The following is a 21,422-nucleotide window of genomic DNA, read 5'->3' as shown; positions in this document are numbered from 1 at the left end:
TGGCCCTGCGGCCTTGTGAATGTTGACCTGTTTAAAGGTCTTACTCACATCGGCTACGGAGAGCGTGATCACACAGTCGTCCGGAACAGCTGATGCTCTTTTGCATGTTTCAGTGTTACTTGCCTCGAAGCAAGCATTGAAGTAATTTAGCTCGTCTGGTAGGCTCGTGTCACTTGGCAGCTCGCGGCTGTGCTTCCCTTTGTAGTCTGTAATAGTTTGCAAGCCCTGCCACATCTGACGGGCGTCGGAGCTGGTGTAGTACGATTCGAGCTTAGTCCTGTATTGACACTTTGCCTGTTTGATGGTTCGTTGGAGGGCATAGCGGGATTCTTGCAATACTTTAAAACAATATATTACATTCTGGAACATAACACATATGGAAAGAGAAATGCAAAACAAATTGTATTCATTTCTTACAGAAAATCTTTCATGTTTTAAGTAATGTTAGACAATATGAGTGTCTGATAATTACAGTTAATTGGGGGAAACGCTGTGTGCCACTATCAACACTTTTCTGTCACTTTGTGCACTTACCTGCAATAATGTTAGGCATTGTAATTGTGAAATAATGTTATTATGGGCAATGGGCAATCTGCTGGTAAAATATTATATGCTATCTTGATTTAAGAGTTAGAGTATATTTGGACAGGTCTCTAAATATTTGCTTGGCTAACTGACTCTTCAACTTTTCCCATTAGTATCTTGAAGAAGAATCATTTAATTCCCACAGTGAATTATTGTAATGTTTGTTTATGTGTCAATTAATCCCTTAAAGGAGGTAATTAAGTATCAGTGGTTGGATTTAGTTTTTGTTGCGCTATCTCCCCCTAATGGTCTATGATGGTCCTAACGTCTCAATTCTTGTTGATTTCCTGGCCACTAAACTTGATTGACTGACTGACTGACTGACTGGTTGATTGACTGACTGATTGACTGACTGACTGATTGACTGGTTGGTTGGTTGGTTGATTGACTGACTCACTGACTGACTGACTGACTGGTTGATTGACTGACCGTCTGATAGACTGACTGACTGACTGACTGACTGGTTGGTTGACTGACCATCTGATAGACTGACTGACTGACTGACTGACTGGTTGGTTGACTGACCATCTGATAGACTGACTGACTGATTGACTGATTGATTGATGTTGCAGGCCACCAACCTGATCAGTAAGAAGGAGCTGTTGACCATGGACCCGGACACAGACGATGGTCAGCTGGTCTATGAGGTCACTGCAGAGCCTAAACACGGCTTCCTGGAGAGCAAACTGAAACCTGGCGCTCCCATCACCCGCTTCACACAAGGTATAGTGTCTCTGTGTGTGTGTGTGTGTGTGTGTGTGTGTGTGTGTGTGTATGTGTCTCTGTGTGTGTGTGTGTGTGTGTGTGTGTGTGTGTGTGTGTGGGGGGGGTTGGGGGGGGTATTGAGTATTTAGTATAGAGTGAGACTATTGAAGAGGGTTTCAATTAAAACAATGTTAGTCTATATTGTGCTAACGTTAGTCTATGTTGTGCGAACGTTGTCTATGTTTTGCTAACGTTAGTCTATGTTTTGCTAACGTTAGTCTATGTTGTGCTAACGTTAGTCTATGTTGTGCTAACGTTAGTCTATGTTATGCTAACGTTAGTCTATGTTGTGCTAACGTTAGTCTATGTTGTGCGAACGTTGTCTATGTTTTGCTAACGTTAGTCTATGTTGTGCTAACGTTAGTCTATGTTATGCTAACGTTAGTCTATGTTGTGCTAACGTTAGTCTATGTTTTGCTAACGTTAGTCTATGTTGTGCTAACGTTAGTCTATGTTGTGCTAACGTTAGTCTATGTTTTGCTAACGTTAGTCTATGTTATGCTAACGTTAGTCTATGTCGTGCTAACGTTAGTCTATGTTGTGCTAACGTTAGTCTATGTTGTGCTAACGTTAGTCTATGTTGTGCTTACATTAGTCTATGTTGTGCTAACGTTAGTCTATGTTGTGCTAACGTTAGTCTAGGTTGTTTTAACATTGTGGTAACTTCGTCCCCTGCCCTCCAGCTGACATTAATTTGGGCTTGATACGCTACGTGCTCCATGAGGAGAGCATGACAGAGACCATGGACAACTTTAAGTTCCTGGTGAAGGACAGCAAGCCCAACATTGTCTCTGATAACTTCTTCCATATCCAGTGGTCCCTCATCAGCTTCCAACACAGGAGGTGAGAGAGGCAAGGCCAGCTATTCTGTAACAAGTAGGGCCCAGCGTGCAGCTTCACTGTGTTTCAGACTGGAACCACTAGCTCTGACTCAGCTGATAGCTACTTTATTGAGGAAAAATGTACTTACTATGACTGTGATATGTGGTTGTCCCACCTAGCTATCTTAAGATGAATGCACTAACTGTAAGTCACTCTGGATAGTGTAAATGGAATGGGGAAAACTCCAGGCGCTTACTGGATTAACTCACACAATCATGAAAAACTCTGGGTCCCTGTGTATGGTTGAGACTTCCATACGTCTTCATGGGTTTGCAGCTGCTGAATTTGGCCACAGTTTTATACAATTCTCTCCTCTCATTGCCACAAAGTCCATTTCAGCTATTATACTTTAATTGTATCTCTCAAAGCTGTAGGTCTGCATTTATGTAACTGATGCCCTCTGACGCCCTCTGTGCCCCTCACAGCTACAATGTGAGTGAGAAGGCGGGCACGGTGTCGGTCACAGTGAAGAGGATGGGTAACCTGAACCAGTATGCCATCGTGCTGTGTCGTACTGAGCAGGGCACTGCCACCTCTACCTCCAGTGTTGGCTCTCGCCCCGGACAGCAGGACTATGTGGAGTATGCTGGACAGGTGCTGTTATTTTATTTATTTAACCAGGCAAGTTAATGACAACACATTCTCTTTTTCCAGCAAAGCCTGGGAAATAGTTGTTGGAATACTCTCTCCTCTCCTCTCCTCCTCGTCCTCGTCCTCTCCTCTCCTCTCCTCTCCTCTCCTCTCCTCTCCTCTCCTCTCCTCTCCTCTCCTCTCCTCTCCTCTCCTCTCCTCTCCTCTCCTCTCCTCTCCTCTCCTCTCCTCTCCTCTCCTCTCCTCTCCTCATATTTGTACTACATCCGTAACAACATCTCTAACCTCCCATCTCCTCCACATCCTCCCCCCCCCAGGTCCAGTTTGACGAGCGTGAGGACACCAAGGTGTGTACCATAGTGATCCAGGACGACGAGGTGTTTGAGGGCGTGGAGAGTTTCCAGGTGGAGCTGAGCATGCCTGTCTACGCCCTCCTGGGTCAGTTGACCCGCGCCAGCGTCAACATCAACGACACAGAGGACGAACCCACGCTGCAGTTTGACAAGAAGACCTACCACGTCAACGAGAGCACCGGGTTTTTACAGGCCCCTATAGAGAGGAAAGGTATTAACCCTAACCCTATACACGCTCCTATAGAGAGGAAAGGTACTAACCCTAACCCTATACACGCTCCTATAGAGAGGAAAGGTATTAACCCTAACCCTATACACGCTCCTATAGAGAGGAAAGGTATTAACCCTATACACACTCCTATAGAGAGGAAAGGTATTAACCCTATACACGCTCCTATAGAGAGGGAAGGTATTAACCCTATACACGCTTCTATAGAGAGGGAAGGTATTAACCCTAACCCTATACACGCTCCTATAGAGAGGAAAGGTATTAACCCTAACCCTATACACGCTCCTATAGAGAGGGAAGGTATTAACCCTATACACGCTCCTATAGAGAGGGAAGGTATTAACCCTAACCCTATACACGCTCCTATAGAGAGGAAAGGTATTAACCCTAACCCTATACACACTTCTATAGAGAGGAAAGGTATTAACCCTAACCCTATACACGCTCCTATAGAGAGGAAAGGTATTAACCCTAACCCTATACACGCTCCTATAGAGAGGAAAGGTATTAACCCTAACCCTATACACGCTCCTATAGAGAGGAAAGGTATTAACCCTAACCCTATACACGCTCCTATAGAGAGGAAAGGTATTAACCCTATACACACTTCTATAGAGAGGAAAGGTATTAACCCTAACCCTATACACGCTCCTATAGAGAGGGAAGGTATTAACCCTAACCCTATACACACTCCTATAGAGAGGAAAGGTATTAACCCTAACCCTATACACGCTCCTATAGAGAGGAAAGGTATTAACCCTAACCCTATACACGCTCCTATAGAGAGGAAATGTATTAACCCTAACCCTATACACGCTCCTATAGAGAGGGAAGGTATTAATCCTATACACGCTCCTATAGAGAGGGAAGGTATTAACCCTATACACGCTCCTATGGAGAGGGAAGGTACTAACCCTAACCCTATACACGCTCCTATAGAGAGGAAAGGTATTAACCCTAACCCTATACACACTTCTATAGAGAGGAAAGGTATTAACCCTAACCCTATACACGCTCCTATAGAGAGGAAAGGTATTAACCCTAACCCTATACACGCTCCTATAGAGAGGAAAGGTATTAACCCTAACCCTATACACGCTCCTATAGAGAGGAAAGGTATTAACCCTAACCCTATACACGCTCCTATAGAGAGGAAAGGTATTAACCCTATACACACTTCTATAGAGAGGAAAGGTATTAACCCTAACCCTATACACGCTCCTATAGAGAGGGAAGGTATTAACCCTAACCCTATACACACTCCTATAGAGAGGAAAGGTATTAACCCTAACCCTATACACGCTCCTATAGAGAGGAAAGGTATTAACCCTAACCCTATACACGCTCCTATAGAGAGGAAATGTATTAACCCTAACCCTATACACGCTCCTATAGAGAGGGAAGGTATTAATCCTATACACGCTCCTATAGAGAGGGAAGGTATTAACCCTATACACGCTCCTATGGAGAGGGAAGGTACTAACCCTAACCCTATACACGCTCCTATAGAGAGGAAAGGTATTAACCCTAACCCTATACACACTCCTATAGAGAGGAAAGGTATTAACCCTAACCCTATACACGCTCCTATAGAGAGGGAAGGTATTAACCCTAACCCTATACACGCTCCTATAGAGAGGAAAGGTATTAACCCTATACACGCTCCTATAGAGAGGAAATGTATTAACCCTAACCCTATACACGCTCCTATAGAGAGGAAAGGTATTAACCCTAACCCTATACACGCTCCTATAGAGAGGAAAGGTATTAACCCCATACACGCTCCTATAGAGAGGAAATGTATTAACCCTAACCCTATACACGCTCCTATAGAGAGGAAAGGTATTAACCCTAACCCTATACACGCTCCTATAGAGAGGGAAGGTATTAACCCTATACACGCTCCTATAGAGAGGAAAGGTATTAACCCTATACACGCTCCTATAGAGAGGAAAGGTATTAACCCTAACCCTATACACACTCCTATAGAGAGGAAAGGTACTAACCCTAACCCTATACAAACTCCTATAGAGATGAAAGGTATTAACCCTATACACACTCCTATAGAGAGGAAAGGCATTAACCCTAACCCCATACACGCTCCTATAGAGAGGAAAGGTATTAACCCTAACCCTATACACGCTCCTATAGAGAGGGAAGGTATTAACCCTATACACGCTCCTATAGAGAGGAAAGGTATTAACCCTAACCCTATACACGCTCCTATAGAGAGGAAAGGTATTAACCCTAACCCTATACACGCTCCTATAGAGAGGGAAGGTATTAACCCTATACACGCTCCTATAGAGAGGAAAGGTATTAACCCTAACCCTATACACGCTCCTATAGAGAGGAAAGGTATTAACCCTAACCCTATACACGCTCCTATAGAGAGGGAAGGTATTAACCCTAACCCTATACACGCTCCTATAGAGAGGGAAGGTATTAACCCTATACACGCTCCTATAGAGAGGAAAGGTATTAACCCTATACACGCTCCTATAGAGAGGGAAGGTACTAACCCTAACCCTATACACGCTCCTATAGAGAGGAAAGGTATTAACCCTAACCCTATACACGCTCCTATAGAGAGGAAAGGTATTAACCCTAACCCTATACACGCTCCTATAGAGAGGGAAGGTATTAACCCTATACACGCTCCTATAGAGAGGAAAGGTATTAACCCTATACACGCTCCTATAGAGAGGAAAGGTATTAACCCTAACCCTATACACGCTCCTATAGAGAGGGAAGGTATTAACCCTAACCCTATACACGCTCCTATAGAGAGGAAAGGTATTAACCCTATACACGCTCCTATAGAGAGGAAATGTATTAACCCTAACCCTATACACGCTCCTATAGAGAGGAAAGGTACTAACCCTATACACGCTCCTATAGAGAGGGAAGGTACTAACTCTAACCCTATACACGCTCCTATAGAGAGGAAAGGTATTAACCCTAACCCTATACACGCTCCTATAGAGAGGAAAGGTATTGACCCTAACCCTATACACACTTCTATAGAGAGGAAAGGTATTAACCCTATACACGCTCCTATAGAGAGGAAAGGTATTAACCCTAACCCTATACACGCTCCTATAGAGAGGAAATGTATTAACCCTAACCCTATACACGCTCCTATAGAGAGGTAAGGTATTAACCCTAACCCTATACACACTTCTATAGAGAGGAAAGGTATTAACCCTATACACGCTCCTATAGAGAGGAAAGGTATTAACCCTAACCCTATACACGCTCCTATAGAGAGGAAAGGTATTAACCCTAACCCCATACACGCTCCTATAGAGAGGGAAGGTATTAACCCTATACACGCTCCTATAGAGAGGGAAGGTATTAACCCTAACCCTATACACACTTCTATAGAGAGGAAAGGTATTAACCCTATACACGCTCCTATAGAGAGGAAAGGTATTAACCCTAACCCTATACACGCTCCTATAGAGAGGAAAGGTATTAACCCTAACCCCATACACGCTCCTATAGAGAGGGAAGGTATTAACCCTATACACGCTCCTATAGAGAGGGAAGGTATTAACCCTAACCCTATACACGCTCCTATAGAGAGGAAAGGTATTAACCCTATACACGCTCCTATAGAGAGGAAAGGTATTAACCCTAACCCCATACACGCTCCTATGGAGAGGGAAGGTATTAACCCTAACCCTATACACACTCCTATAGAGAGGAAAGGTATTAACCCTAACCCTATACACGCTCCTATAGAGAGGAAAGGTATTAACCCTAACCCTATACACGCTCCTATAGAGAGGAAATGTATTAACCCTAACCCTATACACGCTCCTATAGAGAGGGAAGGTATTAATCCTATACACGCTCCTATAGAGAGGGAAGGTATTAACCCTATACACGCTCCTATGGAGAGGGAAGGTACTAACCCTAACCCTATACACGCTCCTATAGAGAGGAAAGGTATTAACCCTAACCCTATACACACTCCTATAGAGAGGAAAGGTATTAACCCTAACCCTATACACGCTCCTATAGAGAGGAAAGGTATTAACCCTAACCCTATACACGCTCCTATAGAGAGGAAAGGTATTAACCCTAACCCTATACACGCTCCTATAGAGAGGAAATGTATTAACCCTAACCCTATACACGCTCCTATAGAGAGGGAAGGTATTAATCCTATACACGCTCCTATAGAGAGGGAAGGTATTAACCCTATACACGCTCCTATGGAGAGGGAAGGTACTAACCCTAACCCTATACACGCTCCTATAGAGAGGAAAGGTATTAACCCTAACCCTATACACACTCCTATAGAGAGGAAAGGTATTAACCCTAACCCTATACACGCTCCTATAGAGAGGGAAGGTATTAACCCTAACCCTATACACGCTCCTATAGAGAGGAAAGGTATTAACCCTATACACGCTCCTATAGAGAGGAAATGTATTAACCCTAACCCTATACACACTCCTATAGAGAGGAAAGGTATTAACCCTAACCCTATACACGCTCCTATAGAGAGGAAAGGTATTAACCCCATACACGCTCCTATAGAGAGGAAATGTATTAACCCTAACCCTATACACGCTCCTATAGAGAGGAAAGGTATTAACCCTAACCCTATACACGCTCCTATAGAGAGGGAAGGTATTAATCCTATACACGCTCCTATAGAGAGGGAAGGTATTAACCCTATACACGCTCCTATGGAGAGGGAAGGTACTAACCCTAACCCTATACACGCTCCTATAGAGAGGAAAGGTATTAACCCTAACCCTATACACACTCCTATAGAGAGGAAAGGTATTAACCCTAACCCTATACACGCTCCTATAGAGAGGGAAGGTATTAACCCTAACCCTATACACGCTCCTATAGAGAGGAAAGGTATTAACCCTATACACGCTCCTATAGAGAGGAAATGTATTAACCCTAACCCTATACACGCTCCTATAGAGAGGAAAGGTATTAACCCTAACCCTATACACGCTCCTATAGAGAGGAAATGTATTAACCCCATACACGCTCCTATAGAGAGGAAATGTATTAACCCTAACCCTATACACGCTCCTATAGAGAGGAAAGGTATTAACCCTAACCCTATACACGCTCCTATAGAGAGGGAAGGTATTAACCCTATACACGCTCCTATAGAGAGGAAAGGTATTAACCCTATACACGCTCCTATAGAGAGGAAAGGTATTAACCCTAACCCTATACACACTCCTATAGAGAGGAAAGGTACTAACCCTAACCCTATACACACTCCTATAGAGATGAAAGGTATTAACCCTATACACACTCCTATAGAGAGGAAAGGCATTAACCCTAACCCCATACACGCTCCTATAGAGAGGAAAGGTATTAACCCTAACCCTATACACGCTCCTATAGAGAGGGAAGGTATTAACCCTATACACGCTCCTATAGAGAGGAAAGGTATTAACCCTAACCCTATACACGCTCCTATAGAGAGGAAAGGTATTAACCCTAACCCTATACACGCTCCTATAGAGAGGGAAGGTATTAACCCTATACACGCTCCTATAGAGAGGAAAGGTATTAACCCTAACCCTATACACGCTCCTATAGAGAGGAAAGGTATTAACCCTAACCCTATACACGCTCCTATAGAGAGGGAAGGTATTAACCCTAACCCTATACACGCTCCTATAGAGAGGGAAGGTATTAACCCTATACACGCTCCTATAGAGAGGAAAGGTATTAACCCTATACACGCTCCTATAGAGAGGGAAGGTACTAACCCTAACCCTATACACGCTCCTATAGAGAGGAAAGGTATTAACCCTAACCCTATACACGCTCCTATAGAGAGGAAAGGTATTAACCCTAACCCTATACACGCTCCTATAGAGAGGGAAGGTATTAACCCTATACACGCTCCTATAGAGAGGAAAGGTATTAACCCTATACACGCTCCTATAGAGAGGAAAGGTATTAACCCTAACCCTATACACGCTCCTATAGAGAGGGAAGGTATTAACCCTAACCCTATACACGCTCCTATAGAGAGGAAAGGTATTAACCCTATACACGCTCCTATAGAGAGGAAATGTATTAACCCTAACCCTATACACGCTCCTATAGAGAGGAAAGGTACTAACCCTATACACGCTCCTATAGAGAGGGAAGGTACTAACTCTAACCCTATACACGCTCCTATAGAGAGGAAAGGTATTAACCCTAACCCTATACACGCTCCTATAGAGAGGAAAGGTATTGACCCTAACCCTATACACACTTCTATAGAGAGGAAAGGTATTAACCCTATACACGCTCCTATAGAGAGGAAAGGTATTAACCCTAACCCTATACACGCTCCTATAGAGAGGAAATGTATTAACCCTAACCCTATACACGCTCCTATAGAGAGGTAAGGTATTAACCCTAACCCTATACACACTTCTATAGAGAGGAAAGGTATTAACCCTATACACGCTCCTATAGAGAGGAAAGGTATTAACCCTAACCCTATACACGCTCCTATAGAGAGGAAAGGTATTAACCCTAACCCCATACACGCTCCTATAGAGAGGGAAGGTATTAACCCTATACACGCTCCTATAGAGAGGGAAGGTATTAACCCTAACCCTATACACACTTCTATAGAGAGGAAAGGTATTAACCCTATACACGCTCCTATAGAGAGGAAAGGTATTAACCCTAACCCTATACACGCTCCTATAGAGAGGAAAGGTATTAACCCTAACCCCATACACGCTCCTATAGAGAGGGAAGGTATTAACCCTATACACGCTCCTATAGAGAGGGAAGGTATTAACCCTAACCCTATACACGCTCCTATAGAGAGGAAAGGTATTAACCCTATACACGCTCCTATAGAGAGGAAAGGTATTAACCCTAACCCCATACACGCTCCTATGGAGAGGGAAGGTATTAACCCTATACACGCTCCTATAGAGAGGGAAGGTATTAACCCTAACCCTATACACGCTCCTATAGAGAGGGAAGGTATTAACCCTATACACGCTCCTATAGAGAGGAAAGGTATTAACCCTAACCCTATACACGCTCCTATAGAGAGGAAAGGTATTAACCCTAACCCTATACACGCTACTATAGAGAGGAAAGGTATTAACCCTATACACGCTCCTATAGAGAGGAAAGGTATTAACCCTAACCCTATACACGCTCCTATAGAGAGGAAAGGTATTAACCCTATACACACTTCTATAGAGAGGAAAGGTATTAACCCTAACCCTATACACACTCCTATAGAGAGGAAAGGTATTAACCCTAACCCTATACACGCTCCTATAGAGAGGGAAGGTATTAACCCTATACATGCTCCTATAGAGAGGAAAGGTATTAACCCTATACACGCTCCTATAGAGAGGGAAGGTATTAACCCTAACCCTATACACGCTCCTATAGAGAGGGAAGGTATTAACCCTAACCCTATACACGCTCCTATAGAGAGGAAAGGTATTAACCCTAACCCTATACACGCTCCTATAGAGAGGAAAGGTATTAACCCTAACCCTATACACGCTCCTATAGAGAGGAAAGGTATTAACCCTATACACACTCCTATAGAGAGGAAAGGTATTAACCCTAACCCTATACACACTCCTATAGAGAGGGAAGGTATTAACCCTATACACGCTCCTATAGAGAGGGAAGGTATTAACCCTAACCCTATACACGCTCCTATAGAGAGGAAAGGTATTAACCCTATACACGCTCCTATAGAGAGGAAAGGTATTAACCCTAACCCCATACACGCTCCTATAGAGAGGGAAGGTATTAACCCTATACACGCTCCTATAGAGAGGGAAGGTATTAACCCTAACCCTATACACGCTCCTATAGAGAGGGAAGGTATTAACCCTATACACGCTCCTATAGAGAGGAAAGGTATTAACCCTAACCCTATACATGCTCCTATAGAGAGGAAAGGTATTAACCCTAACCCCATACACGCTCCTATAGAGAGGAAAGGTATTAACCCTAACCCTATACACGCTACTATAGAGAGGAAAGGTATTAACCCTATACACGCTCCTATAGAGAGGAAAGGTATTAACCCTAACCCTATACACGCTCCTATAGAGAGGAAAGGTATTAACACTATACACACTTCTATAGAGAGGAAAGGTATTAACCCTAACCCTATACACACTCCTATAGAGAGGAAAGGTATTAACCCTAACCCTATACACGCTCCTATAGAGAGGGAAGGTATTAACCCTATACATGCTCCTATAGAGAGGAAAGGTATTAACCCTATACACGCTCCTATAGAGAGGGAAGGTATTAACCCTAACCCTATACACGCTCCTATAGAGAGGGAAGGTATTAACCCTAACCCTATACACGCTCCTATAGAGAGGAAAGGTATTAACCCTAACCCTATACACGCTCCTATAGAGAGGGAAGGTATTAACCCTAACCCTATACACGCTCCTATAGAGAGGAAAGGTATTAACCCTATACACGCTCCTATAGAGAGGAAATGTATTAACCCTAACCCTATACACGCTCCTATAGAGAGGAAAGGTACTAACCCTATACACGCTCCTATAGAGAGGGAAGGTACTAACTCTAACCCTATACACGCTCCTATAGAGAGGAAAGGTATTAACCCTAACCCTATACACGCTCCTATAGAGAGGAAAGGTATTAACCCTAACCCTATACACACTTCTATAGAGAGGAAAGGTATTAACCCTATACACGCTCCTATAGAGAGGAAAGGTATTAACCCTAACCCTATACACGCTCCTATAGAGAGGAAATGTATTAACCCTAACCCTATACACGCTCCTATAGAGAGGTAAGGTATTAACCCTAACCCTATACACACTTCTATAGAGAGGAAAGGTATTAACCCTATACACGCTCCTATAGAGAGGAAAGGTATTAACCCTAACCCTATACACGCTCCTATAGAGAGGAAAGGTATTAACCCTAACCCCATACACGCTCCTATAGAGAGGGAAGGTATTAACCCTATACACGCTCCTATAGAGAGGGAAGGTATTAACCCTAACCCTATACACACTTCTATAGAGAGGAAAGGTATTAACCCTATACACGCTCCTATAGAGAGGAAAGGTATTAACCCTAACCCTATACACGCTCCTATAGAGAGGAAAGGTATTAACCCTAACCCCATACACGCTCCTATAGAGAGGGAAGGTATTAACCCTATACACGCTCCTATAGAGAGGGAAGGTATTAACCCTAACCCTATACACGCTCCTATAGAGAGGGAAGGTATTAACCCTATACACGCTCCTATAGAGAGGAAAGGTATTAACCCTAACCCCATACACGCTCCTATAGAGAGGGAAGGTATTAACCCTATACACGCTCCTATAGAGAGGGAAGGTATTAACCCTAACCCTATACACGCTCCTATAGAGAGGGAAGGTATTAACCCTAACCCTATACACGCTCCTATAGAGAGGAAAGGTATTAACCCTATACACACTCCTATAGAGAGGAAAGGTATTAACCCTAACCCTATACACACTCCTATAGAGAGGAAAGGTACTAACCCTATACACGCTCCTATAGAGAGGAAAGGTATTAACCCTAACCCTATACACGCTCCTATAGAGAGGAAAGGTATTAACCCTAACCCTATACATGCTCCTATAGAGAGGGAAGGTATTAACCCTATACACACTCCTATAGAGAGGAAAGGTATTAACCCTAACCCTATACACGCTCCTATAGAGAGGAAAGGTATTAACCCTATGCACGCTCCTATAGAGAGGGAAGGTATTAACCCTAACCCTATACACGCTCCTATAGAGAGGGAAGGTATTAACCCTATACACGCTCCTATAGAGAGGGAAGGTATTAACCCAAACCCTATACACACTTCTATAGAGAGGAAAGGTACTAACCCTATACACACTCCTATAGAGAGGGAAGGTATTAACCCTAACCCTATACACGCTCCTATAGAGAGGAAAGGTATTAACCCTAACCCTATACACGCTCCTATAGAGAGGAAAGGTATTAACACTATACACACTTCTATAGAGAGGAAAGGTATTAACCCTAACCCTATACACACTCCTATAGAGAGGAAAGGTATTAACCCTAACCCTATACACGCTCCTATAGAGAGGGAAGGTATTAACCCTATACATGCTCCTATAGAGAGGAAAGGTATTAACCCTATACACGCTCCTATAGAGAGGGAAGGTATTAACCCTAACCCTATACACGCTCCTATAGAGAGGGAAGGTATTAACCCTAACCCTATACACGCTCCTATAGAGAGGAAAGGTATTAACCCTAACCCTATACACGCTCCTATAGAGAGGGAAGGTATTAACCCTAACCCTATACACGCTCCTATAGAGAGGAAAGGTATTAACCCTATACACACTCCTATAGAGAGGAAAGGTATTAACCCTAACCCTATACACACTCCTATAGAGAGGAAAGTACTAACCCTATACACGCTCCTATAGAGAGGAAAGGTATTAACCCTAACCCTATACACGCTCCTATAGAGAGGAAAGGTATTAACCCTAACCCTATACATGCTCCTATAGAGAGGGAAGGTATTAACCCTATACACGCTCCTATAGAGAGGAAAGGTATTAACCCTATACACGCTCCTATAGAGAGGGAAGGTATTAACCCTATACACACTCCTATAGAGAGGAAAGGTATTAACCCTAACCCTATACACGCTCCTATAGAGAGGAAAGGTATTAACCCTATGCACGCTCCTATAGAGAGGGAAGGTATTAACCCTAACCCTATACACGCTCCTATAGAGAGGAAAGGTACTAACCCTATACACGCTCCTATAGAGAGGGAAGGTACTAACTCTAACCCTATACACGCTCCTATAGAGAGGAAAGGTATTAACCCTAACCCTATACACGCTCCTATAGAGAGGAAAGGTATTAACCCTAACCCTATACACACTTCTATAGAGAGGAAAGGTATTAACCCTATACACGCTCCTATAGAGAGGAAAGGTATTAACCCTAACCCTATACACGCTCCTATAGAGAGGAAATGTATTAACCCTAACCCTATACACGCTCCTATAGAGAGGTAAGGTATTAACCCTAACCCTATACACACTTCTATAGAGAGGAAAGGTATTAACCCTATACACGCTCCTATAGAGAGGAAAGGTATTAACCCTAACCCTATACACGCTCCTATAGAGAGGAAAGGTATTAACCCTAACCCCATACACGCTCCTATAGAGAGGGAAGGTATTAACCCTATACACGCTCCTATAGAGAGGGAAGGTATTAACCCTAACCCTATACACACTTCTATAGAGAGGAAAGGTATTAACCCTATACACGCTCCTATAGAGAGGAAAGGTATTAACCCTAACCCTATACACGCTCCTATAGAGAGGAAAGGTATTAACCCTAACCCCATACACGCTCCTATAGAGAGGGAAGGTATTAACCCTATACACGCTCCTATAGAGAGGGAAGGTATTAACCCTAACCCTATACACGCTCCTATAGAGAGGGAAGGTATTAACCCTATACACGCTCCTATAGAGAGGAAAGGTATTAACCCTAACCCCATACACGCTCCTATAGAGAGGGAAGGTATTAACCCTATACACGCTCCTATAGAGAGGGAAGGTATTAACCCTAACCCTATACACGCTCCTATAGAGAGGGAAGGTATTAACCCTAACCCTATACACGCTCCTATAGAGAGGAAAGGTATTAACCCTATACACACTCCTATAGAGAGGAAAGGTATTAACCCTAACCCTATACACACTCCTATAGAGAGGAAAGGTACTAACCCTATACACGCTCCTATAGAGAGGAAAGGTATTAACCCTAACCCTATACACGCTCCTATAGAGAGGAAAGGTATTAACCCTAACCCTATACATGCTCCTATAGAGAGGGAAGGTATTAACCCTATACACGCTCCTATAGAGAGGAAAGGTATTAACCCTATACACGCTCCTATAGAGAGGGAAGGTATTAACCCTATACACACTCCTATAGAGAGGAAAGGTATTAACCCTAACCCTATACACGCTCCTATAGAGAGGAAAGGTATTAACCCTATGCACGCTCCTATAGAGAGGGAAGGTATTAACCCTAACCCTATACACGCTCCTATAGAGAGGGAAGGTATTAACCCTATACACGCTCCTATAGAGAGGGAAGGTATTAACCCAAACCCTATACACACTTCTATAGAGAGGAAAGGTACTAACCCTATACACACTCCTATAGAGAGGGAAGGTATTAACCCTAACCCTATACACGCTCCTATAGAGAGGAAAGGTATTAACCCTAACCCTATACACGCTCCTATAGAGAGGAAAGGTATTAACACTATACACACTTCTATAGAGAGGAAAGGTATTAACCCTAACCCTATACACACTCCTATAGAGAGGAAAGGTATTAACCCTAACCCTATACACGCTCCTATAGAGAGGGAAGGTATTAACCCTATACATGCTCCTATAGAGAGGAAAGGTATTAACCCTATACACGCTCCTATAGAGAGGGAAGGTATTAACCCTAACCCTATACACGCTCCTATAGAGAGGGAAGGTATTAACCCTAACCCTATACACGCTCCTATAGAGAGGAAAGGTATTAACCCTAACCCTATACACGCTCCTATAGAGAGGGAAGGTATTAACCCTAACCCTATACACGCTCCTATAGAGAGGAAAGGTATTAACCCTATACACACTCCTATAGAGAGGAAAGGTATTAACCCTAACCCTATACACACTCCTATAGAGAGGAAAGGTACTAACCCTATACACGCTCCTATAGAGAGGAAAGGTATTAACCCTAACCCTATACATGCTCCTATAGAGAGGAAAGGTATTAACCCTAACCCTATACATGCTCCTATAGAGAGGGAAGGTATTAACCCTATACACGCTCCTATAGAGAGGAAAGGTATTAACCCTATACACGCTCCTATAGAGAGGGAAGGTATTAACCCTATACACACTCCTATAGAGAGGAAAGGTATTAACCCTAACCCTATACACGCTCCTATAGAGAGGAAAGGTATTAACCCTATGCACGCTCCTATAGAGAGGGAAGGTATTAACCCTAACCCTATACACGCTCCTATAGAGAGGGAAGGTATTAACCCTATACACGCTCCTATAGAGAGGGAAGGTATTAACCCTAACCCTATACACACTTCTATAGAGAGGAAAGGTACTAACCCTATACACACTCCTATAGAGAGGGAAGGTATTAACCCTAACCCTATACACGCTCCTATAGAGAGGAAAGGTATTAACCCTAACCCTATACACGCTCCTATAGAGAGGGAAGGTATTAACCCTAACCCTATACACGCTCCTATAGAGAGGGAAGGTACTAACCCTAACCCTATACACGCTCCTATAGAGAGGAAAGGTATTAACCCTATACACGCTCCTATAGAGAGGGAAGGTATTAACCCTAACCCTATACACGCTCCTATAGAGAGGAAAGGTATTAACCCTATACACGCTCCTATAGAGAGGGAAGGTATTAACCCTAACCCTATACACGCTCCTATAGAGAGGAAAGGTATTAACCCTATACACACTCCTATAGAGAGGAAAGGTATTAACCCTAACCCTATACACACTCCTATAGAGAGGAAAGGTACTAACCCTATACACGCTCCTATAGAGAGGAAAGGTATTAACCCTAACCCTATACACGCTCCTATAGAGAGGAAAGGTATTAACCCTAACCCTATACATGCTCCTATAGAGAGGGAAGGTATTAACCCTATACACGCTCCTATAGAGAGGAAAGGTATTAACCCTATACACGCTCCTATAGAGAGGGAAGGTATTAACCCTATACACACTCCTATAGAGAGGAAAGGTATTAACCCTAACCCTATACACGCTCCTATAGAGAGGAAAGGTATTAACCCTATGCACGCTCCTATAGAGAGGGAAGGTATTAACCCTAACCCTATACACGCTCCTATAGAGAGGGAAGGTATTAACCCTATACACGCTCCTATAGAGAGGGAAGGTATTAACCCAAACCCTATACACACTTCTATAGAGAGGAAAGGTACTAACCCTATACACACTCCTATAGAGAGGGAAGGTATTAACCCTAACCCTATACACGCTCCTATAGAGAGGAAAGGTATTAACCCTAACCCTATACACGCTCCTATAGAGAGGAAAGGTATTAACACTATACACACTTCTATAGAGAGGAAAGGTATTAACCCTAACCCTATACACACTCCTATAGAGAGGAAAGGTATTAACCCTAACCCTATACACGCTCCTATAGAGAGGGAAGGTATTAACCCTATACATGCTCCTATAGAGAGGAAAGGTATTAACCCTATACACGCTCCTATAGAGAGGGAAGGTATTAACCCTAACCCTATACACGCTCCTATAGAGAGGGAAGGTATTAACCCTAACCCTATACACGCTCCTATAGAGAGGAAAGGTATTAACCCTAACCCTATACACGCTCCTATAGAGAGGGAAGGTATTAACCCTAACCCTATACACGCTCCTATAGAGAGGAAAGGTATTAACCCTATACACACTCCTATAGAGAGGAAAGGTATTAACCCTAACCCTATACACACTCCTATAGAGAGGAAAGGTACTAACCCTATACACGCTCCTATAGAGAGGAAAGGTATTAACCCTAACCCTATACACGCTCCTATAGAGAGGAAAGGTATTAACCCTAACCCTATACATGCTCCTATAGAGAGGGAAGGTATTAACCCTATACACGCTCCTATAGAGAGGAAAGGTATTAACCCTATACACGCTCCTATAGAGAGGGAAGGTATTAACCCTATACACACTCCTATAGAGAGGAAAGGTATTAACCCTAACCCTATACACGCTCCTATAGAGAGGAAAGGTATTAACCCTATGCACGCTCCTATAGAGAGGGAAGGTATTAACCCTAACCCTATACACGCTCCTATAGAGAGGGAAGGTATTAACCCTATACACGCTCCTATAGAGAGGGAAGGTATTAACCCTAACCCTATACACACTTCTATAGAGAGGAAAGGTACTAACCCTATACACACTCCTATAGAGAGGGAAGGTATTAACCCTAACCCTATACACGCTCCTATAGAGAGGAAAGGTATTAACCCTAACCCTATACACGCTCCTATAGAGAGGGAAGGTATTAACCCTAACCCTATACACGCTCCTATAGAGAGGGAAGGTACTAACCCTAACCCTATACACGCTCCTATAGAGAGGAAAGGTATTAACCCTATACACGCTCCTATAGAGAGGGAAGGTATTAACCCTAACCCTATACACGCTCCTATAGAGAGGAAAGGTATTAACCCTATACACGCTCCTATAGAGAGGGAAGGTATTAACCCTAACCCTATACACGCCCCTATAGAGAGGGAAGGTATTAACCCCATACACGCTCCTATAGAGCCCTAACCCTATACACACTCCTATAGAGAGGAAAGGTATTAACCCTAACCCTATACACACTCCTATAGAAGGAAAGGTATTAACCCTAACCCTATACATGCTCCTATAGAGAGGAAAGGTATTAACCCTATACACGCTCCTATAGAGAGGAAAGGTATTAACCCTAACCCTATACACACTCCTTTAGAGAGGAAAGGTATTAACCCTAACCCTATACACACTCCTATAGAGAGGAAAGGTATTAACCCTAACCCTATACACACTCCTATAGAGAGGGAAGGTATTAACCCTAACCCTATACACGCTCCTATAGAGAGGAAAGGTACTAGTAATCATTACACTATCACTAACCCAAACCCGAATCCTGACCCTAACCCGAACCCTGACCCTATCATGAGGTAATAGAGCAGGAGACTTCCAGTAGCCTATCACTCAAGCAAATATATTACCTGTGACTTCCAGTTGTGCTACTTAGTGCAGTGGCAGTACTATCCTTCAGACCATACAGTGAGTAGGCATTCATTTTCTTTCCTCCTCTCTCCTTCCAGGTGACACCAGCAGTACGGTCTCAGCTCTCTGTTACACGGTCCCTAAGTCAGCCCAGGGTAGCAGTCTACACGCCCTGGAGTCTGGTTCTGACTATAAGAGTCGAGGTATGTCTGGTGACAGCAGGGTCGTCTTCGGCCCCGGTGTCTCTATGTCCACCTGCGACGTCAAGCTCATCGACGACAGCGAATACGAACTCTCCGAGGAGTTTGAGCTCCACCTATCGGACGCCTCGGATAATGCCTGCATGGGTGACGTCAGTGTGGCGAAGGTGGTTATCGACGGGCCAAATGATGCTTCGACGGTATCCCTGGGCAGTGCTACGTTTACGTTCAGCGAGGACGCCAGTAAGAGATCATAAGGCATTATTTTACATTTTAGTAGACGCTCTTATCCAGAGCGACTCACAAAAGCAAATTAGAGGTGCACTTGCTCAAGGCCACATCGACAGATTTTTCACCTAGTCGGCTCAGGGATTAGAACCAGCGACCTTTCGGTTACTGGCACAACGCTCTTAACCACTAAGCTACCTGAGCATGATATAAGATCAAAGCGTTCTAAAGGCTAATAAGAAGCAGTATACCTGCAGTACAGTGTCCCTAGTATAGTTCTATATCTGGAGACTTTAGATTTAGGGCTATGCTAGAGCGAAATGTTATATTCTTCAATAACCAATAGATATACTGTATATCATTGCTTGAATGAACCATTGGAGAACAGGAAGTATTACAGAGTACAACTCTGACCCCTGACCTTACACCCCTTAACCTCTGACCCTTGACCTCCAGGCACCATAGAGATCCCAGTGCTGCGGCAGGGCAGTGACCTGTCGTCTGTGACCTCTGTGTGGTGTGCCACACGGCCCTCTGACCCCCCCTCCGCCACCCCCGGGGTCGACTACATCCCCTCCTCGAGGAAGGTGGAGTTCAAAGCCGGCAAGACTATTGAGGTAAAGAAGATATCATTTTTTATTTTACTTTTATTTTGAAAGAGACCTTGAGACCAAGCTTTATTTTGCAAGGGAGCCCTGCATGTACACAATTATACAAAAGAATACAAATATAGAAAATGACAAACACACTCAAGAAAAACAATCTCATTCCTCATCAAAGAGGTCCCCAATCAACATGATGAACTGCCCGAGAGGCACCAGCACATCCTATTGGAGGGAACTCTGTAGATTGTTCCATACATGGGGTGCAAAGAAAAGCTGATTTACCTAACTCTGCGGAGACCGAAGGGATTGCTAGAGTTAGCCATCCCTGAGACCGGGTATGGTAACTCGTAAAATGTTATTAAATATGTTAGGTACAGTGGGAGTTTTTGTAAAAGAGCTTTATAAATAAAAGACAGCAATGAATTGACTATGTGACTTCAAAGAAGGCCAGCCTACTTACTGGTAAAGAACGCAGGGATGCGTACTGAACCTGTCACCTGTAATAAAGCATTATTGCTAATAGACTTCAGAGTCTATCATTGACTCTATTAGCATTTTCAAAGCATTTGATAGACGTGTTTACATTAGCAAAAATACCAATGTCAGCGATGTAATCATTTTTCTAAAAGATTTTAGTGTGTGTTGCTTTTTGTATTGAGAGTAGGAATTTAGTGTCATGGTCCGTCTCTTTCCTCGCTCTGTCTATCTATCTATCTATCTATCTATCTATCTATCTATCTATCTATCTATCTATCTCTATCTCTATCTCTATCTCTATCTCTCTCTCTCTCTCTCTCTCTCTCTCTCTCTCTCTCTCTCTCTCTCTCTCTCTCTCTCTCTCTCTCTCTCTCTCTCTCTCTCTCTCTCTCTCTCTCTCTCTCTCTCTCTCTCTCTCTCTCTCTCTCTCTCTCTCTCTCTCTCTCTCTCTCTCTCTCTCTCTCTCTCTCTCTCTCTCTCTCTCTCTCTCTCTCTCTCTCTCTCTCTCTCTCTCTCTCTCTCCATTATTTTTGTCTTACTGAGATTAACTGTCAGGGCCCAGGTCTGACAGAATCTGTGCAGAGGATCTATGTGCTGCTGTAGGCCCTCCTTGGTTGGTGA

The 21,422-nt window shown here is 43.4% G+C and overlaps 1 protein-coding gene across 1 annotated transcript in view; it reads left to right on the top strand.

The window, feature by feature from the left end:
• The window catches only part of LOC311141908 (extracellular matrix organizing protein FRAS1-like), a gene marked incomplete at both ends in the record, with an annotated part of 243,729 nt that overhangs the window by 189,993 nt on the left and 32,314 nt on the right, over positions 1–21,422 (top strand). Inside the window, 6 exon segments of the mRNA XM_084177414.1 lie at positions 1,158–1,308; positions 2,034–2,193; positions 2,658–2,826; positions 3,141–3,387; positions 19,390–19,734; positions 20,176–20,336. Coding sequence (XP_084033540.1) covers positions 1,158–1,308; positions 2,034–2,193; positions 2,658–2,826; positions 3,141–3,387; positions 19,390–19,734; positions 20,176–20,336 — 1,233 coding nt within the window.

Source organism: Coregonus lavaretus (genome assembly GCF_964263955.1).
Source record: "Coregonus lavaretus genome assembly, chromosome: 14".
Classification (NCBI taxonomy): Eukaryota; Metazoa; Chordata; class Actinopteri; order Salmoniformes; family Salmonidae; genus Coregonus; species Coregonus lavaretus.
The sequence above is the reverse complement of the archived record's forward strand: the minus strand, read 5'-3'. Positions and strand labels throughout refer to the sequence as shown.